Source organism: Aethalodelphis obliquidens, unplaced genomic scaffold (assembly GCF_003676395.1).
Source record: "Aethalodelphis obliquidens isolate GAN/ISIS:26980383/991018 unplaced genomic scaffold, ASM367639v1 scaffold51, whole genome shotgun sequence".
Lineage (NCBI taxonomy): Eukaryota > Metazoa > Chordata > Mammalia > Artiodactyla > Delphinidae > Aethalodelphis > Aethalodelphis obliquidens.
This window is the reverse complement of record NW_020837995.1, coordinates 9,127,788-9,151,083: the sequence shown is the minus strand read 5'-3', so window position 1 is coordinate 9,151,083 and position 23,296 is coordinate 9,127,788. Positions and strand designations below refer to the sequence as shown.

The 23,296-nt window shown below is 41.3% G+C and overlaps 3 protein-coding genes and 1 long non-coding RNA gene across 10 annotated transcripts in view; 2 read left to right on the top strand and 2 right to left on the bottom strand.

Annotated features, from left to right (window-relative positions):
* Positions 1 to 3,177, top strand: part of NDUFAF1 (NADH:ubiquinone oxidoreductase complex assembly factor 1) — a 42,396-nt gene extending 39,219 nt beyond the window's left edge. Inside the window, exon 6 of one of the 2 annotated variants that reach the window (XM_027083958.1) lies at positions 1,535 to 3,177. In XM_027083958.1, the coding sequence (XP_026939759.1) occupies positions 1,535 to 1,582 (48 nt within the window). In that variant the 3' untranslated portion in view covers positions 1,583 to 3,177. The remainder of the gene's footprint in view (positions 1 to 1,534) is intronic. The other variant, XM_027083959.1, reaches the window with a different exon arrangement.
* The window catches only part of NUSAP1 (nucleolar and spindle associated protein 1), a 34,520-nt gene extending 21,778 nt beyond the window's left edge, over positions 1 to 12,742 (bottom strand). For 2 of the 4 annotated variants that reach the window (XM_027083950.1, XM_027083951.1), the window contains exons 1-2: positions 10,619 to 10,842; positions 3,862 to 3,930 (exon numbers count right to left, since the gene is read on the bottom strand). In XM_027083950.1, coding sequence (XP_026939751.1) covers positions 3,862 to 3,930; positions 10,619 to 10,711 — 162 coding nt within the window. In that variant the 5' untranslated portion in view covers positions 10,712 to 10,842. Of the gene's footprint in view, positions 1 to 3,861; positions 3,931 to 10,618; positions 10,843 to 12,053 lie in introns of those variants that run through there. The other 2 variants (XM_027083952.1, XM_027083953.1) reach the window with 2 other exon arrangements.
* The window catches only part of OIP5 (Opa interacting protein 5), a 13,551-nt gene continuing 1,172 nt past the window's right edge, over positions 10,918 to 23,296 (top strand). The window contains exons 1-4 of the mRNA XM_027083961.1: positions 10,918 to 11,408; positions 11,639 to 11,705; positions 16,038 to 16,160; positions 19,615 to 19,696. Coding sequence (XP_026939762.1) covers positions 11,090 to 11,408; positions 11,639 to 11,705; positions 16,038 to 16,160; positions 19,615 to 19,696 — 591 coding nt within the window. The 5' untranslated portion in view covers positions 10,918 to 11,089. The remainder of the gene's footprint in view (positions 11,409 to 11,638; positions 11,706 to 16,037; positions 16,161 to 19,614; positions 19,697 to 23,296) is intronic.
* Positions 18,394 to 23,296, bottom strand: part of LOC113608045 (uncharacterized) — a 25,494-nt gene continuing 20,591 nt past the window's right edge. For 2 of the 3 annotated variants that reach the window (XR_003428191.1, XR_003428192.1), the window contains one exon: positions 18,394 to 18,661. This is a non-coding gene — a long non-coding RNA (uncharacterized LOC113608045). Of the gene's footprint in view, positions 18,662 to 19,695; positions 21,751 to 23,296 lie in introns of those variants that run through there. The other variant, XR_003428193.1, reaches the window with a different exon arrangement.

The following is a 23,296-nucleotide window of genomic DNA, read 5'->3' as shown; positions in this document are numbered from 1 at the left end:
AATGCTCAGGAAGAATCAGAATTTAAACTGAATAAAAAATATGTATTACATATGCAAGAGATAATTTTAAAACCCTCCAGCACTAAATTATAGGCAAGGACAAGAATGATAGAGTATTCAGAAAGAAACACTTAACAACCCAAGCTAAAAAACTAGGCTTGCAAAGCATTCAAAGGTATCTTAGTGTGTGTAAATAAGCCAATTATTTTTTTGGGGGGGCCACACCACATGGTTTGTGGGATCTTAGTTCCCTCAACAGGTATTGAACCCAGGCCCATGGCAGTGAAAGTGCCAGGGAATTCCCACAAATTATTAAAAGTATGTTAATTTACTGAATATACACTATATGCTAGACAGTATGCTATAACTAATAACAATTACAGCTAATATCATAACTGCACTGGGCTAAGTATTCTCATGGATTATCTCATTTATTCCTCAAAGCCTATGAGACAAGTATTAACATTATCTGCAGTTCACAGGTAGGGAAACTGAGGCTTAGAGAGCCCAAAGTAACTTGTTAAAGGTCAACATAAGGGAGTAAGGGAAGAAGGGCATGTGCATTATCATAAACTAGAAGAGCTTTGTCATCAAAACAGCATGGCACAGGTACCAGAATGTCCTGAACAGAACTGCTTCCAGAAGAAATCATCGTATGACAATGGTTGCACCTCACATTAGTGGGGGATGGTTGGATTCATTATTCAACACATGATGCAGAGAAAACATTGACTATGTTTTTGGTGAGGGGGTGGGCAATGAAAGATGATCATTTTCTCACACCAAAATGAAATCTGGATGGATTAAAGATTTAAATGTAAAATATGAAACTATAAAAGCTCTAGGGAAAAATAGGTGAATTATATCCTCATCGAGTGTGAGGAAGGCATTAAGCATGTTATCCTACCTAGAGACGATAAAGGAGAGGCTTGATTTGTTTTTGGTGTTTTTGTAGCTTTTTAAACGTAAATTCTAATTTTTTGAAATAAACTAATACATACATATAGTTAAAATAATAAAATACTAAAGAGAGTATAATGAAAAGTAAGTCATTCTCTGCCCTACCCTTCGTATTTCTAGGGTTTGATGTTAAGTGGTTACTTACATATCACTAATGATTTGCTGATGGGATATTCATTTGTATTTTCAATAACTATTTTCAGTGCCTCATGTACTAAGATTTACTTCATTTGTACCACTCTCATCTCCCCATCTTCTTCCTAATAGACTTATACCACTTACTCACTCTATTACCTTTGCAGCTTTAAACGTTCTTAAACCTTTATTTCTTGTTCCATGACTGCAGACACATATCCTGTAAACTGCAGATATTAGCATCCTTATACTTTCCTTCAGATCCTGTCCTTATCTCAACTTCTGTCATCTATTCTTTAAGTTGTTAACATTTATAGCTTGTTATGTAACCTTAATTGAATCGTCTGTGTAGCTTGATTCCAGGAGTTGGTAATTCAATAGGTTATTGTAAGACATTTTTCAAGGCTTTCATTTGTTTTCTGTATCATGTTTCCTTTAGGGTCATCTTCTTCCTTACAGAGAAACCTTCCAGCATTTTAGACTGTAGTAGACAACTGGTACTCTGCACATGGAAGTAGGGAATAAGAGGGCTTTGCATCCTGACTTTTCAGTCCATTTCAGTATGGTGACTGGACCCTACCCTCTGAGAGTTAATTTAGTTGCCTGGGATTTGGTGAGGCCTAAATATCAGTGTTTTTAAAAAGCTCCATAAATGATTCTCCCACACATCTTGGGTTGAGAACCACAATATAAAATAAATGTTTTGGTTGTAAAAGAATAAGGAGGCTTAAAAAATGGAAGGTTTTTAGACAGAGGTGAAATATTACAGAAGAATAATAGTTCTAAGTGATCTAAGATCCAAGGTATACCCAAAGAAGGGGATGGCTAATGAAGAGTGGAAAAGAAAGTCACAGGACTTAAGGAACAGGGAGGCAAGGGTAGTAAGGGACATCCAAGTGGACTTTTGAATTCACCCAAAGTAAGGTCAGGACAGGAGATGATGAGCCAGGCAATGAGACAGTGAACACTGGAAAGCAACAAGGAAGTCAACAGATGAGAGATGAGAATTGGTGAGCCTGAACTCAAAGGAGCAGGGATATTTACGTGAGGGTAGAAAGACGCTATCTGAATCCTACTTTCCAACTCCCTGGATAGTCATGAAGAAGAAGAGAGGAAAAAGAAACTGTTCTCATTACAGAAGTGTAACCCTCAGGTTACACATATTGCTGGAGTATAGACACACTTTAAAAGTACTTATTGCCCCCTTACCCCCATTAACACAGTACAGAAGAGGTTCTATAACTGGTTTAGAAACCTATTAACATGACTCCCAGAGATGTCTTGTTTTAACCCCACACACCTTCACCAGGGTATGTTAGTTTGGGAGGCCAGCAGTGATCAGGTAGCATATGTTCATTCCTGAATGCACCATGATGTAACTGTAAAGACTTGTATAAGCCCAAGACTGAAGTGGCACAGCTGGTTCTGAGAGTCCCCAGCACACAGTCAGACTAACCTACATACAGAGCTGCTCCAACTCATATAGTTAAGGCTAATCTACATAGGGAGAACAAGGCATCCAGAAGGTCATGCTCCTTAGATGTGACCCACACCTGTGCACTTGCCTAGGTGACGATTTGGAGGTCTGGAAGCTTACCCATCTGTCTGTCCTTGGTAATATTACTGATCTCTTTGCCATGTATTTGGACTGTGCTGACTCCTGCAGCTTTAGATAAACTGTCTATGTCAGTTCTTTCCACCAACCTAAGCTCACTATTGACAGATTCACCACTTAGGAATTCTATAGCTGACCAAATTTTGATTATCATCCTGCTCTTGTGAAAGTTCTTCAAAATGGAATGGCTCTTGAGATGCTGAATTTGAAACATGATAGATCATTTTAAATTTAGCCCATCAATTACCACCCAAAGTAAAATCCTGATTTCAGATGGTACTACGATATGTATCCTTAACCATGAAAAACTTTTTAATTAATTAAAATATCTATATTGATTTAGTTGATATAGAAACTTAAAGGAATCCAAAATCAATTTTATTGTCTATTTTATATTAATTAAACCTGGAATCAAAAAGAATTTTGAACATTTAAAGTTTTTAAATGTTTATAACCTGGAATACAGAGAATTACAGAGTCTATAAAGACAGAGAGAAGGAATTCAGATGCTCAGTTCATGTTTTTATTTACCTTCATTTCAAGATATATAATGGATGCCCTCCGAAGCCCAGTTCCTTAAGGCCTTTCAACATTTTCCTGTATTTCAAGTTAAGAATGAAGCATTCATTGATCATTTAGGTGTTGAGCCTTGTCAGAACTCTTTGGGGTGGTCTGAAGCAGCCATGACAACTGTTCCCTCCCATCAGCAGTGGTTTAGTTTCCCACAAGTCACTTCCACAGTCCCTACTTCATGTGATTCTCACAACCCTCAATTCAGCAGAAAATATGTTATTTCCATTTCAAAGACCAGGAAACTAAGAATAAATGATTTGAGTTTTCCAAGGTCACACATACAAAAAAGACAGAGCTGCTACTTAACTGGGTTTTTCTGACTTCAAATCCAGTTCCCTCCCTATTCACACCATTTGGCATACATGTGGCAACTAGTAATTAATCTTTGCCTTTGTATGAGAACATCTTATTCAATAGATTACAGAGGCAGCTTTGTCATTTATAAGAATTATGAAAGGATTTACAATTACCAATGACAATCTCTTTGGTAACAGCATGTCTTAAGTCATCACCAACTGTGTTTATCATTTATTAACTGATTGTTTTGCTATTTAATAGGTGATGAAAATGTTACTTACCTGATTCTCATTTTCTTTTCTAGCTTCATTTTTAAGGTGGGCTTTTAAGGCTCTTAACAACTTGTCTGCCTGCAGAAAAGTTTAAAGACCTTATCAGTAGAGCCAAAAATCAAATAAGCACAAAAGATTCATTGTACATTTTCTCCTGTTCTTGTACTCATCAAATGTCACCCGGGCAGGCTGGGAGTAGGGTAACCAAGATAGAAGGGGTCCCTGTCCGCAAAGATTTCACGGCAGAAGCCAGAGAGGAAAGTGGCAATTACAGCACAGTGGGGTAAATGCCCACATGAGGAAGCTCAGGTGTCGTGTGAGAACACAGGTGGGCTGGGCCACCAAAGCCTGGACCGCTAGGGTAGACCTCAGTAGGTAAGTGGACATGCCAGTCCTAAGACAAAGATGTGAGGTCACTAACTGCTGAGGCTGAAGGACAAATAGGAGAGAGTGGGACATAGGGAAAAGGGTAAAGAAATAGCATGGGAAGGTAAGAATGTGTGGAGTTTGAAGAACTAAAGTTTAGTGTGGGCTGAAGCAGGGAGCTGTTGGAGGGGATGGTGAGAGAGAATGTTGGGAAAGTGGGCCTGATCCTGCTAGGCCTACTAAGCCTCTAAAGAGTATGAACTTTACCCTCGGGGCAAAGGCAGTCTGCAGAGTTTGCAGCAGGGCAGTGGGTGACCAGTTTTGCATTACTCAGGATGATTACTCTGGCTGTATAATGTGCAGAATGCATTTGGTGAGGGCAAGATGGAAGACAGGGCAAGGGCCAGGAGGCTGTTGTAGGAAGCCAGAGACGACTTCGGCCTGAGCTAGAACGGGACTGAGGCCACATGAATGAATTAAAAACTTTCCTAGGAAGTAGAATCAGTGTGAATGTGAGGGTTGAGGAACAGGGAAATTTATCATGCCTAGGTTTCTGGCTTGGGCAGCTGGTAAAGCACGTGTGGAGGCGTGGGGGATCCTAAGATGGGGAAGGCCAAAGGCGCCACCTTAGGAGGATGGCTACAGGTCCCCGGGGGAAGGGAACTCCTAGCTCCTCCTTCCACCACAGAACTGCCCTTTCCGTTCTTTCCTGAAAGAATACTAATCTGATGGGTTATGTTTTCCTGTGCTTTCAAAGCTCAAGCACATGGCTGGGTTCTCATTCCCTCCTCTTCCACCAGCCATACAGTTGAGAGCCAGAGAGTTTCTTCTCAAGGGGGGCCCAGCCACCAGGCTCGTCTCTTCTCTGCTCCTACCATTTACCATCAGCCATGTGTTCAGGTGAGAATGGCAGAGATCCCGATTTGGTTTGGTTTTCAGGGCACAGGAGATGCTGTGCTCAGGCTGTGAGTTTTACCAGAACACTGTGCATCAAGATATCAGGCACCACATCGGCTAGTAGTAATAAAGGAGAGACCTATTTTCTACTTGCTGTTGTTTCTTGAACCTCTCTTCGGGTCTTCTCTGGGAAGTGAGTGATTGGCAGGGCAGAACTTAGGCATTCTTGGTTCTTCTCTTTTTTCTCCCTCAATCACTTTACAGAGGTATGACTGACATACAAACAGTTGTCGATATTTAATACATATAAATTGATACGCTGGGAGATCAATATACACTTGTGAACCCGTCATCACTGCCTTAAATGTATCACCTCCAAGTTTCCTACTGCCCGCTTTGGATTTTTTTTGGTGGTAAGAGCCTTTAACATAAGACCTAACCTCTTAGCAAATTTTAAAGTATTGTTAATCATAGGCTCTATGTTGTACAGATTTCTAGAACATCTTAAAATGCCATGAAAACCTCAAATATGCAACAGTGATGAAATGAAGGGCCTGTAGCAGAGCCAGGTGAGGGCATACAGCAGGAGGAATGATGGGGGGTGATGTTTGGGGGAGCTGAGCTGGAGGTGCCGATGTTAGCATCAGCACATTTTCATGCACTACCTCAACAACCTGTTCCAGGCACTGGAGAGACAGCGGTGAGCAAAACAGACAAGGTCTCTGCCCTCCAGGAACCTCTAAAGGTAGGCTACTGGGGAAACACCCTATTAACCAAGTAAGCAAAAATAAATGGTATGACATTAGGTGCTAGGAAGCAAAAACAAAACTGGAGGCTCAGGGTAGAGGCAGGGGAGGACAACCTGCGTTAGGATGGTCAGGAAAGGCCTCTCAGAGTCGGTGACTTTTGAGCTGAGATGTGAATGAGGCAGTAGGTGAAGATGCAGGGGAAGAGCATTCCCAGCAGAGGGAACACAAAGCCCAGAGATGGGCTGGTGAATTTGAAGGACAGAGAGAAGCCAGTGTGGGGGGCACAGTGAACACTGGGGTGAGTGGAGGGCAGGGAGACCAAAGAGGTGACCTGGGTCAAGAAGAGGGTTACCGGCCACAGCACGCAGTGTAGATTTCTTCCTTCTAACTAAAATTTTATTATAAAATTGTCGAGTCTATAGAAAAGTCAAAATAGTCTAGTAAACACTGATACTCCTCACGTAGATTCAGCAACCCTTAATATCGTCTCATATTTGCTTTCTTTCTCATTCATATGTATTTCTTGCCAAGCTGGTTGAAAATAAGTTCCAGACATCATGATACTTTACCACTAAATACATCAGCCACATCTCCTAAAAATAAGGGGATATTTTCCTACATAACCTCTAATGCATTACCTAGGAAAAGTAGTAATTTTCTAATGTCCTTTGATACATAGCCTAAAATCAAATTTCCTCAATTGTCTCCAGTTTTAGCTTAAAAAAATTTTTTTTCCCTCCAAATCAGGATCAACCCAAGATTCTCACATTACATTTGGAGAAGTTTGGATTTTATTTTAGGTGTGAGGAAAATTTGACGAGAACTGAGCAGAAAAATGGCATATTCTAAGTTTCAACTATCACCCAACTACCAAGAGAATACTATTTTAAGGCAAGAGTAGAGGCAGGGAGACCAGCAGACAGCCTGAAGCAGTGGTCAAGAAAGGAGGGTGTCATGGCCCAGGTTTACAGCACTGGAGATGGCACACAGGCCAGATTTCAGGTGTATTGATACTTGGGAGGAAGAGCTCACCAGGATGGATGGGTGTGGGCAGTGAAGGGAGGAATCAATCATTTACCGACACAGGGAATAGATCTTCATTGTTTTGACCTGATCATGCTGTTTACGATGCACTTAATTGCACAAGTCAGCAGATGAGAGGTCTTACTGAAGGTTTGGATTTGGGCGTCATCAGTTCCAGGTGAATCTAAAGTTCTGAGAATGAATAAGATCACCAAGGGAGAAGCACAATTAGAGAAAAGAAGGCCCAAGAGAGAACCCTGGGATACGCCACATTTAGAGATTTAGCAGAGGAAGAACTAGCAAAGGAGACTGGAAAGAAGTGCTAGCAAGGCAGGAGAAAACCAAATATCAAAGAAGTCTAGAAAAGGAAGTGGTCTGAGCAGAAGGGAGGGTTCAATCATGCCAAATGCTGCTGATGGGCAGGTGAAGACAGATAGAGATGGACCACAAGCTTTGCAAGGTGCAGGGCATGGTGGCCTCAAAAACATCAATTTCAGTAGAAAAGAACAGAGAAATTGGGCAGTAGATAAAAGACGTGGGTCAGGAGAGGGGTTTTGTTTCTTTTTTAAAAGATGGATGACATTAAGATTTGATTGGGCGCATTATGGAAATGAGCCAGCAGAGTGAGGGAAACTGATGGAGCGGAGAGGAATAACTGCAGGAGTGTAGCCTCAGAGCGGGGAATGGGATCTCCAGCACAAACAGCAAGGCTGCCCTTAGGCGCAGCCTTTTACCATAACATATAACAGGTGGAAGGCAAAGGATATGGGGACAGGTGGGTCTGGTAATGCAAAGATGAGGTAATTCTCAGTTTAATTGCATCTATGTTTCTATGATCTATGAGGCAAAGTCATCAAGTGATGGAAGGGCGCCAATCTAAGGTGAGAAGATATGAAATAACTGTCCTCAATAATGGGAAAATTAATGACTACCAAGGAAGTGTAGGAGAATCAAATAAATCATAAATTAAATTTATGGTCACATTTAAATTAAGTTCAGTCAATAAAGTTAGGGGATTTTCTCCAGCCAGGGTCAGATGGTTAGTACAGGCAAGGATTAAGCACATAGCTTGTTTAATCAGGTGTGGAGTTTTGCCAGGTGAGGGAAGGGAGCTGCAAGAAGGTAGAAATAGTGGTAGTTTTATAATTGAAGCTTGCAAGAGTGAGAAAAGGACCCTGGCCGTACAATAAATCTTAGTAACTGACTCCTTCATTTTGCCTTACCATTAAGAGTAGTGTCTCACTATTATATATAGAATGGATAAACAACAAGGTCCTACTGTATAGCACAGGGAACTATGTTCAGTATCCTATGATAAACTATAATGGAAAAGAATATGAAAAAGAATATATATATGTATAACTGAGTCACTTTGCTATACAGCAGAAATTAACACAACATTGTAAATCATCTATACTTCAATAAAATTTTTTTTAAAAAAGAGTAGTGTCTCAAAAGAAAGTTAATATTTTCTAAATTTATTTTGAATTTTGTCATACTGGTGAAATTTACTTAAATCTTATTCTGTTAAGTTTTTTAAAAAATCAAGTCTTGATAATTTCTTAGAACAATTTATTCAATTTTTTTGCTATGCACTTAGAATTTTAAAAAGGCAATTGATTTAATGAGCTCTTAAGCTGTACCAACTGTAACTTAAAACATTTTAATTATGGAAGATTTCAAATGTGTACAATGAACCCCCATGTATCTATCACCCAGTTTCAACAGTTATCAACATTGTGCTCTTCTTACTTCATCTAGTTCCCCCTCTTTTTCCTGGAGTATTTTATAGCAGATCCCAGGCATCGTAACATTCTACCTGTAAATATTTGGCTAAGAGGTAAGGACTTTAAAAAAAAAAAAGCATAACCACAATACCACCATCATATGCAACAAAATTAACAATAGCTTAATATAATTTAATACCTAGTCCAAGTTTAATTTTCTCCCATCATCTCAAAGGTGTCTTTTTGTAGTTGGTTATTAGAATGCCTGGTATAGTCAAATTTGTCTGGGAAAGAACACCTCTAACAGATATTTGTTGACACCTACTATGCATCAGATGCTGTATGCTAGGCAAGCAATGAGGTCTGTAGTGACACAAAATACTGTACTATACCACTTATATGAAAACAGGTGATTAAATGGCTACCCCAATCAGGTTCCTCAAGAGACAATGATAGGTGGGACTTTCAGAAGATCGAAGTTGCAACAGTTCTTCAGAGATCTAAAAGGTTGTGGGGCCTTCATGTTAGACAGAGCGCCGAATTCAAGTAGGAAACCTCCATAGTAACTCTTCACAAAGGAGTTACCCTCTGGTGTATTGTTCCAGTGCTCCCAAGAAGCGGTTGTAAATAGTAGCTCTGAATAAGTATCCAACGCCTCCCAAATAAAATGTACTGCACTTAGTGCTGTAAAGACTTCCAAGGTGGATGGATGAGATCCCTGTTCAAGGAACTTAACGTTTAGTAGAGAACGTATCTACACAAATAACCACAGTGCCAGGTGGAAGCCTGCAAGTACTCAGAAAAAGTACTTGAAATTATACTGCCTTAAAGGCGCAGAGGGTTCCTAGGATCACTCGGGTGGTGGATCTGTGACCAAGGGAATGAAGAGGAGGGGACGAGGTGCCAGGTCAGTGATGACATTTCAGTTGGACTGTGATGAGTAATTGGAAATTATTCATGCAGATAAAGAAGAGGGAGAGAGAAGGGGATTTGAGGCCAAAGGATTAAAATTAGCAAAGGCAGAAAGATGGACAAAGGTGCCAAGTGTTAAGGCACCAGGACAGTCTGGATGCTGCACTGGATAAAAGATTCCAGCCAGATTGCAAAAAAAAATTTAAGAGATTTAAACCAAGGAATTAAGATTTTGTTTATGAAGTATTGAGAAGCCGTTACATACTATAGCTCAGAAATCTCTCCAAAGATAGCCCTTTATCATTCAGCCCCAACAGGTGCATGGGCCCTGATTATTTTGTTTAAACCACTTAAAAACATCTGTGAGGACTGATTTAGGTATTCACTCCGTGTAAATACCACAGCTTGCAGAACAAAACTCCAGGGTACACGTTAATATGATGTGGGAAAATAAAATATAGAGAACCCCAATCCTAAACTGAACCCTTACATTTTCCCCCAAACGTTTTTAAGTCTCAAAGACCTCACCGGTTTTGAATAGAACACTACCACAATAGTGACCAATAGAGGAACGATCCGACTAAATCAGGGCTGAGTTGTAAAAACTTATCCACGGGGGAGGTCCCCTAAAAGTCATCCTTTCTTCCAGGTCCCCCATTTAAGTAGCAGATTTGGAGCGCTGTTACAATTTACAGAAATGTTAGCTGTTTGGAGTTTTCCAAAAGCCAAGGCAATTATTTCCGCGACTGCCTAACAATTAATCGGCATTTAGATGCAGCATTCCTTTAGCTCTCTGGGCCTGCGTTTCCTAACTGATGTCCTGGTATAACTGAGTACTTCCAATAAAACGAAACCAAACAAACCCTTTTGGAGTCGGTGTCTTTGTGAGTCCCCAGGAAAGTCAGCCTCAACATAAGGTGAAAACTATGGCTCCCTCTCGGTTTTGCAGAGTTAGTGGGACCCTTCGGTGAACCAAATCTACCGCCCCAGGGCCGGGACAGCAGCCTCAGCCTTTGGAATTCCCGCTCGGTCCCCTCCCACCGCGTCTCGTAGAGGCCGCTCGTCCTACCCCACCCGCCACTTGCCTCGTACCCTCAGGTTAGCCCGGAGGCCCAGACTCTTGGCCAAGTTCTGCAGGTCACTGTACTTGAAGGAGTCCAGCTCCTCCAGGGAGGGGACGGTCATGGCGAACTGCAATCCAGGCGACCACGCAGAGGATCGGTCCTCCACTCCCAAAAACGCCGTTCAAAACTCTTGCGCCGCTCTAAGCGTTGACCAAACAGAACGTTACAGAGTTTAAATTGAGAAAGCTGCACTTCCATTGGTTAAAAATGCCTCAAAGGCGGGGTCTCCTGGTGTTGACCAATAGAAAGGCTGACTTCCCCTCCACCAGACGCACGTTCTTCACCCTCCCTCACCAACACGAAGGCGCCAAACGGCGTGTCCAGGCAACGAGTGCGCGGCAGAGCCCCACCCGGCTCACGTTGTCCAATGAGGACCCAGGAACCAAGCTTGGGGCGGGGCATGGTGCGTCTTTGAAACTGAGGCGCCAGCTGCAGGAAGATGGCGGCTAGGCCGCGGAGGCATCGCTCGCGCTTTGCAAAGCAGCCGCGGGGTGACTTTTGTGATGGCGCTAAGAAGACGATTGATGAACCTTCTCTTACGACTTCCATGGAGTGGGACACGCAGGTGGTGAAAGGGTCTTCGCCACTCGGCCCCGCCGGGCTGGGGCCGGAGGAGCCGTCCGGCCCGCGGCTGCCATGGTGGCTGCAGCCCGAGAGATGCGCTGTGTTCCAGTGTGCGCAGTGCCACGTCGTGCTCGCTGACTCTGTGCACCTCGCCTGGAACCTGTCGCGGTCCCTTGCAGCCGTGGTCTTCTCCAGTGAGTGGGCACGGCGTCTGGGAAGCGTTGCCGCTTTCTTACTGGGTGGCTGGGAGCCAGCTGGGAGGAAAGCGGGATGAAAATTTGGAAGGAAATTAACTCCATTGCCAGGGGTCGGGGGCGAATCACTTTTCACGATTTTTGTGGCCATGATGAGTCTTTCTGGAGGGGAGAGTTTTTCCCTTCAATGCCTCATAGGTAGTCTTTCTGACCCGTGTTTGTCTTCCTAGGAGTCACAAATAATGTAGTTTTGGAGGCTCCCTTCCTAGTTGGCATTGACGGTTCGCTCAAAGGCAGGTACGTACTGAGAATTGCAGATAGATCTCTAGTCATTCCCTGACTTAATGAGACTGAGGAGCGTGGAACCGACTTGTACGAGGAGAAAATAGTTTATTCCTATCTTGCACTAGAATAAAAGTCTGTTTCATCCATACAATGTATTGGAAGGATGCTCCCTTTACCTGAGTCTTGTACGAACTTGATGTATTAATGAAATGGAAAAGATATTTGCGTGAGGGTTTTAAGGTCTTTATGAGGGCCACATCTCCCTAGTGGGTTGTGCAAGTGAAGTGAGTTTAAGAAAGTTATGTCTAGTAGGGGAAAAAGAAGAAAATTACCTTTAAGTGTATAGTGAGAATCACTTACCATAAACTACAATCCTTTGACATAACTAGGAATTACAAGTTTTCATTTAACCTGGAATTTGTAATAAGTTATGGCAGGACTAATTCTGCTGTAACCTGGGGAAAAACACAGTTGAAAAGTTACTTGAATATTGCCTGGTAAACTTTGCATCTTGACTGTAGTGTGATTTACAAGTAACAACAAAGTACTCAGTTGAATTCAGTAGTACAAAGCTACTCAATTTTCAGTGTTGGTTTTAACAGCAAGACAATTCATTCTGACCACAGTTTGGTTCAATTTTAATGTTAAATAGAGTTCGTATAGGAATTCTTAGTTGCTGTACTCAGTAATCAGGAAGAGTTCTGCAGCTCCTCTTACCTAACTGAAAGACACTCCCTATCCTTGCAGGAGTGTCCTCTTCCCACCCAAAGGAAACAGAGAGGGAAGGAGTGATGGCCTGCTTGGAACTGGTTCATTTGGGGCCAGAGGCAGAAGCTCTCTGAATATCTTCTTAGAGGGAAGCACATCTAGCTAGACCTGTGCTGTCCAGTACTGTAGCCACTAGCCACATGGTGGCTATTGAGCACTTAAAAGGTGGCCATTCTGAATTGAAGTATGCTGTGAGTGCAAAATACACACCAGATTTTGAAAACTTGGCCCCAAACATTGAATAATTTAAAAGTACTGATTACATGGGTTTTTTTTTTTAATTTTTTGGTTTTTGGCCACGCTGCACAGCTGTGGGAATCTTAGTTCCCAGACCAGGGATCAAACCCAGGCCCAGGGCAGTGAAAGTGCTGAGTCTTAACCACTGGACCCTCAGGGAATTCCCTTGATGACGATGTTTTTGAATATTGGGTAGCATAAAATATATTAAAACTAATTTTACCTGTTTCTTTTACTTTTTTTTTGAAGCTAAACTAATAGAAGATGTAAAATTACTTATGTGGCTTGCATTCTTAATAGACAGTACAGATCTAGATGGTTTATAAAACACTGGACAGAAAGTTCCATGTGTTTGGAATAAGGAGAGCCGTGGGACTCAGCAGGAAGAGATTTATTGTCAGGAATTGGCTCACTAGATTATGGAGGATGAGAAGTCCCAAGAGACAAGGTTGATAAACTGGAGACACAAGAGAGCCAGAGGTTTAGTTCTAGTCCAAGTCCACAGGCCTGAGATCCATGAGCCAAAGGTGTAAGTTCCAGTACAAAAGCCAACAGGCTCCAGACCCAGGAAGAGCTGAACATTTCAGTTCAAGTTCAAAGGCAGGAAAAAAAGATCAGTGTTGCAACTCAAGGCAGTCAGGCAAGAGGAGTTCCCCTTTTTCACGAGAGGGCCAGCCTTTTTGTTCTGTTCAGGTCTTCAACTGATTAGATGAGGGTCACCCACGATAAGGAGGGCAAACTGCTTTACTCAGTCTACTGATTCAAATATTACTCTCATTCAAAAACATCCCCATAAACACATTCAGAATAACATTTGACCAAATAACTGGGCACCCTTTGGCTCAGTCAAGCTGACACACAAATTTAATCATTACGTGTTAACCCGGCATCCACATGCATCTCCTAAACCCATACTTAATCTCCAAATAAAGACAATAACAAGGTCGTAATTCTTCCTAACATGTTACAACTATCTTGCATACAACTAAAAACGCACTAAACCCTCCTCCAGAAAAGGAGATAAAGTCCTTAAGTGATACTTACTTTTCTCCTTGATATCTCATGGCTTAAATACTATGATGTAAAATTAATACTTAAATACTATAATAAAAAGTCAGTACATCTTATGTTACATTAGGGAAAAGAAAGGGAAGAAAACATAAACGCACATATACATGTAAACCTATTTATAACAAAATGAGGAGATATTCATGACAATTACATTCCTGTAACTGGTCACATGGTCATAGCTGGTATTTATAACTACCCTCTTCCACTACCCATTCTGTATTCCTTTTGCCTTCATCAGGCACTCAGATGATCATAGTTCTTTACCTGGTGTGATGCAAACCTTCATTCCTGGGCCATTAGCAGACTAATATTCAATGAAATATTTGTTATATGTTACATGCTAAGCATAATTTTGGGATCTCTTTACATTTTGCTCTGTGCCATTTATTTTTTTAAAGACACTTTTAAAATTATTTATTGTCTGCATTGGGTCTTGGTTGCTGCGTGCGGGCTTTCTCTAGTTGCGACGAGCGGGGGCTACTCTTTGTTGCAGCGCACGGGCTTCTCATTGTGGTGGTTTCTCTTTGTTACAGAGCACAGGCTCTAGGCATGCAGGCTTCAGTAGTTGTGGCATGCGGGCTCAGTAGTAGCTTGCAGGCTCAGTAGTTGTGGCGCATGGGCTTAGTTGCTCCACGGCATGTGGGATCTTCCCGGACCAGGGAACAAACCTGTGTCCCCTGCATTGGCAGGCAGGTTCTTAACCACTGCGCCACCAGGGAAGTCCCAGCTCTGTGCCATTTATTAGTTTCTACAGACATTTGTCTATAGGTACTGTGGTTTGTCTGATATAATTAATTCCTACTTAGGAATTAATAAAAATGCAACTTTATTTCATGGCTTGCTTTTTGGTAATGTAGTCACAAAAATACAGTACTGCATGTGTGGTGTGGGACTTCATTTACCAGTAAATTTATATTTTGTTGCTTGGTCTTTAGTGTCCATTGACATGAATCTATTTTTAGCCATGCAATTATTATACTTTATTAGTACTCATTTACTGCATATAGTATGTTTATACAGATAATTTTTTCCCCTTACTAAACCACTCTAAATTGCTTTCAGTACATGAATGATGAAACAGTTAATTTTTTCTTAAATATTTTTTGTAATATTTGGATTTGTCTTATATACCAGAAAATAAGGTAAGTGACTTACCTACATGGTGTAACTAGAACTAAAATCCATGTTTCCTGATTCCTCATCCAGTAATCTTTCAAAGGATAAAGGAAAATAAAATAGCTTGCTAGGACAATATGATTTATTTTCTTTCTTTTGCATTTTATCTGGGTAATTTTTTAATTTTTTGTTATATCTGCAAAAACAAAACAAAACCTGATTTGAGTTCTATTAATAAATTGCTTAATAAGCCCTAATCGATTTGTTTTACTTTAACTGGAAATTGGCTTAATGGTAGCTAATTTATATGGTCATGTGTAGTTTTATATGTTTAAATGTTTTTTTGTTTAAATAAATTTATTTATTTATGGCTGCATTGGGTCTTCATTGCTGCCCGCGGGCTTTCTCTAGTTGTGGCGAGTGGGGGCTACCCTTCATTGCTAGGCACAGGCTTCTCAGTGAGGTGGCTTCTCTTTGTTGCAGAGCACAGGCTCTAGGTGCGTGGGCTTCAGTAGCTGCAGCACGCAGGCTCAGTAGTTGTGGCTTACGGGCTTAGTTGCTCCGCGGCATGTGGGATCTTCCCGGACCAGGGTTCGAACCTGTGTTCCCTGCATTGGTAGGTGGATTCTTAACCACTGCGCCACCAGGGAGGTCCCTGTTTAAATGTTAATCTGATTTGTTAACTCTTTTTCTGCTTTCAGATATAAATTACTTCAGTGAAATGACAGTTACATATCACATGATTGCTTTTGTGGCCAGAATCCACAAGGGTATCTATAATCTGAGTTAACCTTTCTTTTTTTTTTTTTTTTTTTGTGGTACGCGGGCCTCTTACTGTTGTGGCCTCTCCCGTTGTGGAGCACAGGCTCCGGACGCGCAGGCTCAGCGGCCATGGCTCACGGGCCCAGCCGCTCCGTGGCATGTGGGATCCTCCCGGACAGGGGCATGAACCCGTGTCCCCTGCATCGGCAGGCGGACTCTCAACCACTGCGCCACCAGGGAAGCCCTTGAGTTAACCTTTCTTGAATGTGACATTTCCTCAGTCTCATTCCTATCATAGCCTATTTTTTAGGAATGAGTCCATAACATGAGTTATTTTGTATTTGTTCTTTGATTTTCTTTCTTAACCCAAATCCTGTTTTTTCCTCCCAGCACGTACAACCTTTTATTCTGTAGTTCCTGTGAGATTCCCATTGGTTTCCATCTGTATTCTACTCATGCTGCCCTTGCTGCCTTGAGAGGTCACTTCTGCCTTTCCACTGACAAAATGGTGTGGTAAGTAGACTTAGATATTCTTTATCAAATAAATTTTAAAACATCTTCCAGAAAAGCCAGAATGTTTGTACCAGAGAAGATGCTAAAGCCAGATACTGTTTCTTACAAAAAAGATGGCAATGGGACCAAAACATAGTCTTATAACATTATGATCATTTTGGATGTCTCATAATCATACCATGTGTTAATAATCATACCATGGAATAACTGAGAGGATATTCTTTCATTCCAAGAACTTTTGGAAGGTAAGTTTTTGCAAAATAATCCTGTAGTAGACACTTTTGGGGTTTGTGCCTAGCCCCTGTCTCCCTCCCATAGTGTGGGACTTTGTGGCCATATTTGTTATCCTGTGTGATACCACTCCCAGGTGATGGGATCAGGAATAGACCTGACCTAAGCTAAGCCAATCAGGCTTTTTACCCTAAGAATTTGAAATAAAGACCCAGAGACATTGGTCATCTGTAGATGGAACTGGTGCTGAAGTTGGGAAGTGAAAGCTGTAGGTTTAGGGTAGATATTTTCTATGTCGTGCATGTAAATGCAGAGAAATTTTGTCTACAGAAAAAGAAGAATGAAGCAGATACACAAAGAAAAGTAAAAAATAATGACCATGTGGCCTCATAAAGTCAGAAAAAGTTCCCTATTGTTTGTTCCTTCTCATGAATTACTTTGGATATTTCTTGTCTTTCTAAATATAAATTCTACTTTTTACTTAAGCTTTTCTGTTATTGCAACAAACTGAAACATCCATCAAAGTCTCTTCTTGATTATTAGAAACAAAAACAGCCATTGATGGCCTAGTTTGTGTCAGGTATTGTACTATGCTTACCTCACTGAGTTTTTGTGTTTTGTTTTTTTTTTTCCCTTACTGAGTTCTTAATGTAAGAAAACTGGGGCTTGGAGATGTGGAGGAGCTGAAAATTGAGTCCATGTCTTAACTCCAAAGCTTAATTTCCATTCATAAAACAGAAAGTTTCCTTTTGCTCATTTAATGCGCTTAGATGGGTGTTTCTAGCTGAGCTATGGACAACAAGAGCAATAAAACATAAATAGGGGGGACTTCCCTGGTGGTCCAGTGGTTAAGAATCCACCTTCCAGTGCAGGGGACGCAGGTTCGATTCCTGGTCAGGGAACTAAGATCCCACATGCCACAGGGCAACTAAGCCTGCGTGCTGCAACTACTGAGACCATGCACTCTGGAGTCCAAGCGCCACAACTAGAGAGAAGCCTGCGTGCTGCAACAAAGAGCTCACGTGTCGCAACTAAGACCCGACACAGCCACATAAATAAATAAATATTAAAAAAAAAAAAAAACTTATAAATAGGGGACTTCCCTGATGGTCCAGTGGTTAAGACTCCGTAAAAACAAACAACCTTAAAAATAAAGCCCATCCTTTGCCATGAGGTTGTTCAGTGCGCATTAGGTACACTTTGTTCTTCGATGCCAATTTTCTTTTTTTTAAACATTTATTTATTTATTTACTTGGCTAAACTTGGTCTTAGTTGCGGCACACGTGTGGATGGTTGTGGCGTGCAGGATCTTTAGTTGCGGTGTGCGGGATTTAGTTCCCTGACCAGGGATTGAACCACGGGCCCCCTGCATTGGGAGTGTGGAGTCTTAACCGGGGACCACCAGGGAAGTCCCTCAATGCTGATTTTCAACAGGATATGTGTACTTGAGATGGATTGATATTTTACTTTCAATTTCTAGTTCATTCTTAAATAATTTCTATTTAGAATTAAGTTTAAAGACACAGGGAAAAGTATCTCTAAGTGTGTGCTATTCGTAACCTCGAATCTTTTTTAGAAACAGTTTTAAGTAATTATTCCAGCCAACCTGTAATTGAGTTTTTGCTTAGGGAAATAAGCTTTTAGTAACAAAAATTTTTAATATAAATTTGAAAAGCATTATGAGATTTTTAAGTAATTTCTTAATCAAAATGAGGAATTGGACTCAAAGGTCAGTATATTCTTTCTGATTAAGTAGAAATTAGGGAACTTCCCTGGTGGCGCAGTGGTTAAGAATCCACCTGCCAATGTGGGCGATATAGGTTTGAGCCCTGGTCTGAGAAGATCCCACATGCCACAGAGCAACTAAGCCCACGCACCTAGAGCCTGTGCTCCGCAACAAGAGAAACTACTCTAATGAGAAGCCTGTGCACCACAATGAAGAGTAGTCCCCACTCGCCACAACTAGAGAAAGCCCCACACGCAGCAACGAAGACCCAACTCAGTCAATAAATAAAATTAAATTTAAAAAAAAAAAAGGGAAAGTATAGGTAGCACGAGTCTGGGAATATGATAAATCTATGTCTGTGTGTATCAGAATGAATTTGGTTGCTAGTTACAGAAAACCAAAGAGTGGCTTTAACAAGTACAGGGTGGGGCAGTTGGCCACTCCAGGATTGTTCTAGTCACTCAGCCATGACAGGGCTCTGGGTCAGCACCTCTGGTCCTCTTGGCCTTTTCCTCTTGGATGCTGCAAGTATAAGCATCCAGAACTGGAAGAAAAAGGATATGGTAAGTGTGGGAACACAGGGAATGGTCTCTTTATCAGCAAAAATTTCCTTATCATTGGCAGAACTATGTCACATGGTTGCCTTAAGCTGGGAAAGCAAATATGTGACAGTAGGGAATAAGATTGCCACAGTTGGCCCAGAACAGTTATGATTCATCTTTTAGGACTGGACACACTGCTGCCCTAAACAAATTCTGGGTTCTGTTAGCAACAAAAACTTGAGGAATGGCTCTGGGGTAGGCAACCAACAGTATTTGTCACAACTGTGGTTACTTTTCTTCTGTGCTACACCATCTACTGGTAGAGTTATGAGGCTTATACTTATCACAGTTATTCATATGACCCTGGTTTTTTGTCTTTAGTTTGTCCTAGGATAATTTTAAATCATGTATTCTGGGCTGGCAAGGGGTGAGATGAGGCACAGGGTCTCTCTGATGACTTATATTTTTAATATGTAAAAAATTATATATTTTTTTGCGTTATTTTTGGCTGCGTCGGGTCTTCATTGCTGCGCGCGGGCTTTCTCTAGTTGCGGCCAGCGGGGGCTTCTCATTGCAATGGCTTCTCTTTGTTGTGGAGCATGGGCTCCAGTAGTTGTGGCACGTGGGCTCAGTAGTTGTGGCTTGCAGGCTCTAGAGTGCAGGCTCAGTAGTTGTGGTGCACGGGCTTAGTTGCTCTGAGGCATGTGGGATCTTCTCAGACCAGGGATCGAACCCATGTCCCTTGCATTGGCAGGCGGATTCTTAACCACTGTACCACCAGGGAAGTCCCTCTGATGACTTATTGAGAATACTTTTCCTACAAAATACATTATGAATCTTGAAATGGAAATAAGCAATAAGGCAATCTTTGCTTGACAGATATTGCAAGTTTGGTTCCTTGATAATTATAACTGTGGTATAGTACTAATATTTTCTCTCTATATTTTCTATTTAGCTACCTCTTAAAAACAAAAGCCATAGTAAACGCATCTGAGATGGATATTCACAACGTATCTCTACCAGAAAAAGTTGCAGAGGTAAAATTTCATGATGGTTGTGTGTTTCCTTTAATATAGGCAATTCCTAATTATCTGTACCCGTGAATTTAGGGGCAGTGAAATGGTGAATACGCCAGTAATTCTTTATACCTGGTTTGGCATTCCTTATTGAATTTGTGACACAAAGCAAAATAGTAAAGCCATATTGTCAAGTCTGGTTCAGGAGGAGGTGGAGAGCTGCTGAGCTCCACATTCCTATTCCTCCTCTCTACTGGGTATGGACACCATCATCCTTCATAGGTCTTTCCTCTTTGCAAGCACCTCATGCTTAGACAGCTTGGAGGAGAAAGAGTGCTGAAACCATCATTAAGAATTCTTACTTAAATGGGCTTTACTAGCGTTTCATGGTTTCCAGCTGAAGAAAGAAACTTTGTTTCAGTAGCTTGCTGGCTTATTCTTAGTGGAAATTTGGCTATAACTTTACTACCGTGGGAAGAACCACCTTAGAATTTACTGTTGGTTTTGTTTTTAGCACTGTTAATAGTTTATTCCTCGGTAATTACACATTTAGTAACCAGGGCATTTACTTTTCAAAGTTTAAGTAACTTTTAGGACAGGGGAACAGTGACTTTTTTTTTCTTTTTTTGCATAATTAACTAAGCTCATGAAACCATGTTCTAAGCCAGGAATTCGCAAACTTTTTCTGTAAAGGACCAGATGACAAATGTCTTAAGCTAGACCATTCAGTCTCTACTATTCATCTCTGCTATTGTAGTGCAAAAGCAGCCATAGATGGTATATAAACACATGGATATAGCTTTGTAGCAATAAAACATTATTAAAACAAATGGGCAGCAGGCTATCCTGCAGTCCATAGTTCGCCTACCCTTGCTCTGAGCAACTAAGTTGATGAGCAGGGTCAATAAATACTGTGGTTAGAAATAATTTGTATGGGAGATAACTTCTAGAATGGTGGCCTGAGGAGCTGCATGGACCCCTCCCCAACAAAACAGCCATAACCAAAGAAAATTATAAAGAAAACAGCCATCTTAAGTCTGTGGAAATTTTCCTCAAGGCTTAAAGCAAATGAAGAGATATTTATTGAAGAAAATCTACTAAACCTTGGTAAGAGCAGTGAAAACCTGTGGCATTTGAGCCACAACCTACTCCCTCCCTCCCTTGCCCCTCCAGCTCAGAGGGAGGGAGGCTCCATCTGGGCGAACGCAGCCAAGAGCACAGAGATCCTTTTCCCCTAGCTCTCAGTTTAGGGCTGTGGTATCTTCCCAGGAGGGGCAGGCTGCCAGCATTTCTCATCAGAAGCTCTATTCTAGGCAAGAACAGCCATTTGTAGTGTGCAAGTTCTACCACTGGCACAACAGGCTAAGAGTACTAGGAACCCAGTCACTTTTGTCCCAGATTGCTTGTAGGGCAGAAGCTTCATGCTGACAGATGCAAGCAGAGAAGACCAGAAGCTACTGCCTCTGCCCAGCACCCTGCTGGTAAAGCAGGGGTGTTACTCTGAGAGACACTACCCCACCCCAGCTTGGGAGCCCATATTAAGAGGTAGATTGTAAAAAAAGAGCTCTGAAGCTTTCCTAAGGGAACTAACTTTATTTGGAACAGGGTGTGGGGATATTCAAGTCTAAGGATTCTACCCAAAACAATGGAGATTTTAGTGGTGAGCAATTAAGAGGAAGCTAATAGTCCATATGAACAATAAGCTAAACCATGGACAAGTTAGAAATTTATGAGAAAATCAGGGAAACAGACAGCTAAAATAAGAGCCCTCCTGGGGTTGGAACAAAAGAAGACTGGCCTTAAAGACTACCCCCCCCCAACCCGTATGAATGGGTCTGATTTTAATTGGATTAGACTGTGGAGCAATTTATGTCCCAGGGCACTGTCAAAATAGAGCAGTCAGCCAGAAATTAGTGAAGGCTAATAGCTGGGTGTGATATCAACAAAGGCATCCAGTTTACACAGAGCTCAGGGAAAAAGAGTCAAAGAAGGCCCTGCTAAATCCACTGTCATCCCAGGGTGACTGCACATTTCCAAGGCTGTGTCCTCCGAGGAGTGACATCAGAAGCTGCACACTGTGAGGGAAATAGACATCACTGAAATAGTCAAGCCAACTACTAAACAGATAAGCAAAAAATAACCACTACAAGCCAGGACATGGGGTGGAGGTAGGGGGATGTTTAATATCCCAAGTTGCTTTAATATGTTATCTAAAATGTCTGGTTTTCAATAAAAATTAGGAGACATGCAAAGAAAAGTATGACCCATACACAGGATAAAATACAGGCATCAGAAACTGTTTGAAAAGGCCCAGATGTTGGGACTTAGCAGACACAGCCTTCAAAGCAGCAATTAAAAGTATTTGCAAAAGGGGCTTCCCTATTGGTGCAGTGGTTAAGAATCTGCCTGCCAATACAGGGGACACGAGTTTGAACCCTGGTCCAGGAAGATCCCACATGCTGCAAAGCAACTAAGCCCGTGTGCCACAACTATTGAGCCTGTGCTCTAGAGCCCGTGAGCCACGACTACTGAAGCCCATGTGCCTAGAGCCCATGCTCTGCAACGAGAAGCCACCGCAGTAAGAAGCCTGCGCACTGCAACAAAGAGTAGCCCCCGCTCACTGCAACTAGTGAAAGCCCGCGTGCACAGCAACGAAGACCCAACGCAGCCAAAGATTAAAAAATAATAATAAATTTTTTAAAAAGGACTTAAAAAACAAACAACATCTAAATGGAAATCCTGGAGTTGAAATACAATCAACAAGAGAACAAACGTATGGACAGCAAGGGGTGAAAGTGGCGGTGGCAGGTGATGATGGTGGTGTGATGAATTGGGAGATTGGGATTGAAGTGTATACACTGATATGTATAAAATTGATGACTAAAAAAAAAAAAAAATTGATGACTAATAAGACCTGCTGTATAAAAAAATAAGTAAAATTAAAAAAAACACAAAAGTACAATCAACAACTGAAATGAAAAATTCACCAGAGAGGCTGAACAGATCTGAATTGGGCAAAGAATCAGCGAACTTGGAGATAGACTGATGAGATTTGCAATCTGAAGAAGAAAGAAAAAAAAAAGAATGAAGAAAAATTAACTGAGTCTAAGAGACCTGTTGGACACCATCAAGCACACCTAAATATGCTTTGGTAATGCGAGTACAAAAGGGAAAGATAAAGTAGAAAAAATGTTCAAGGAAATAATGGTTGAAAACTTCCCAAATCTGATAAAAGACAATCTACATGTCTATAAGCTCAACAAGCACAGGTAGGATAAATGCAGAGAGAACTGTACCCCAACACACAGTAAAAATGTTGAATGCTAAAGACTGAAGAAAAATCTTTAAAGTAAGAAAAATGATTCATTGTGTCCAAGAGCACCCAAATAAGATTAATGGGCTCTAGAGTGACCTGTTCAAGCAAAATTTCCTGATGAATTTTGTGTGTTCTTGTATCTTGGATCATAAAAAGTAGATTTCATGCTATGCAAATTATGGCAGAAATTTTTTTTTTTTTTTTTTACTTCAACAGACGACTTATCCATGATAACTTTGTGAGTCTGAGTACAGGTTGTATTTTGAGTAACACTAAGTTTGGTTCTAGATATAGCTATTCTAAGC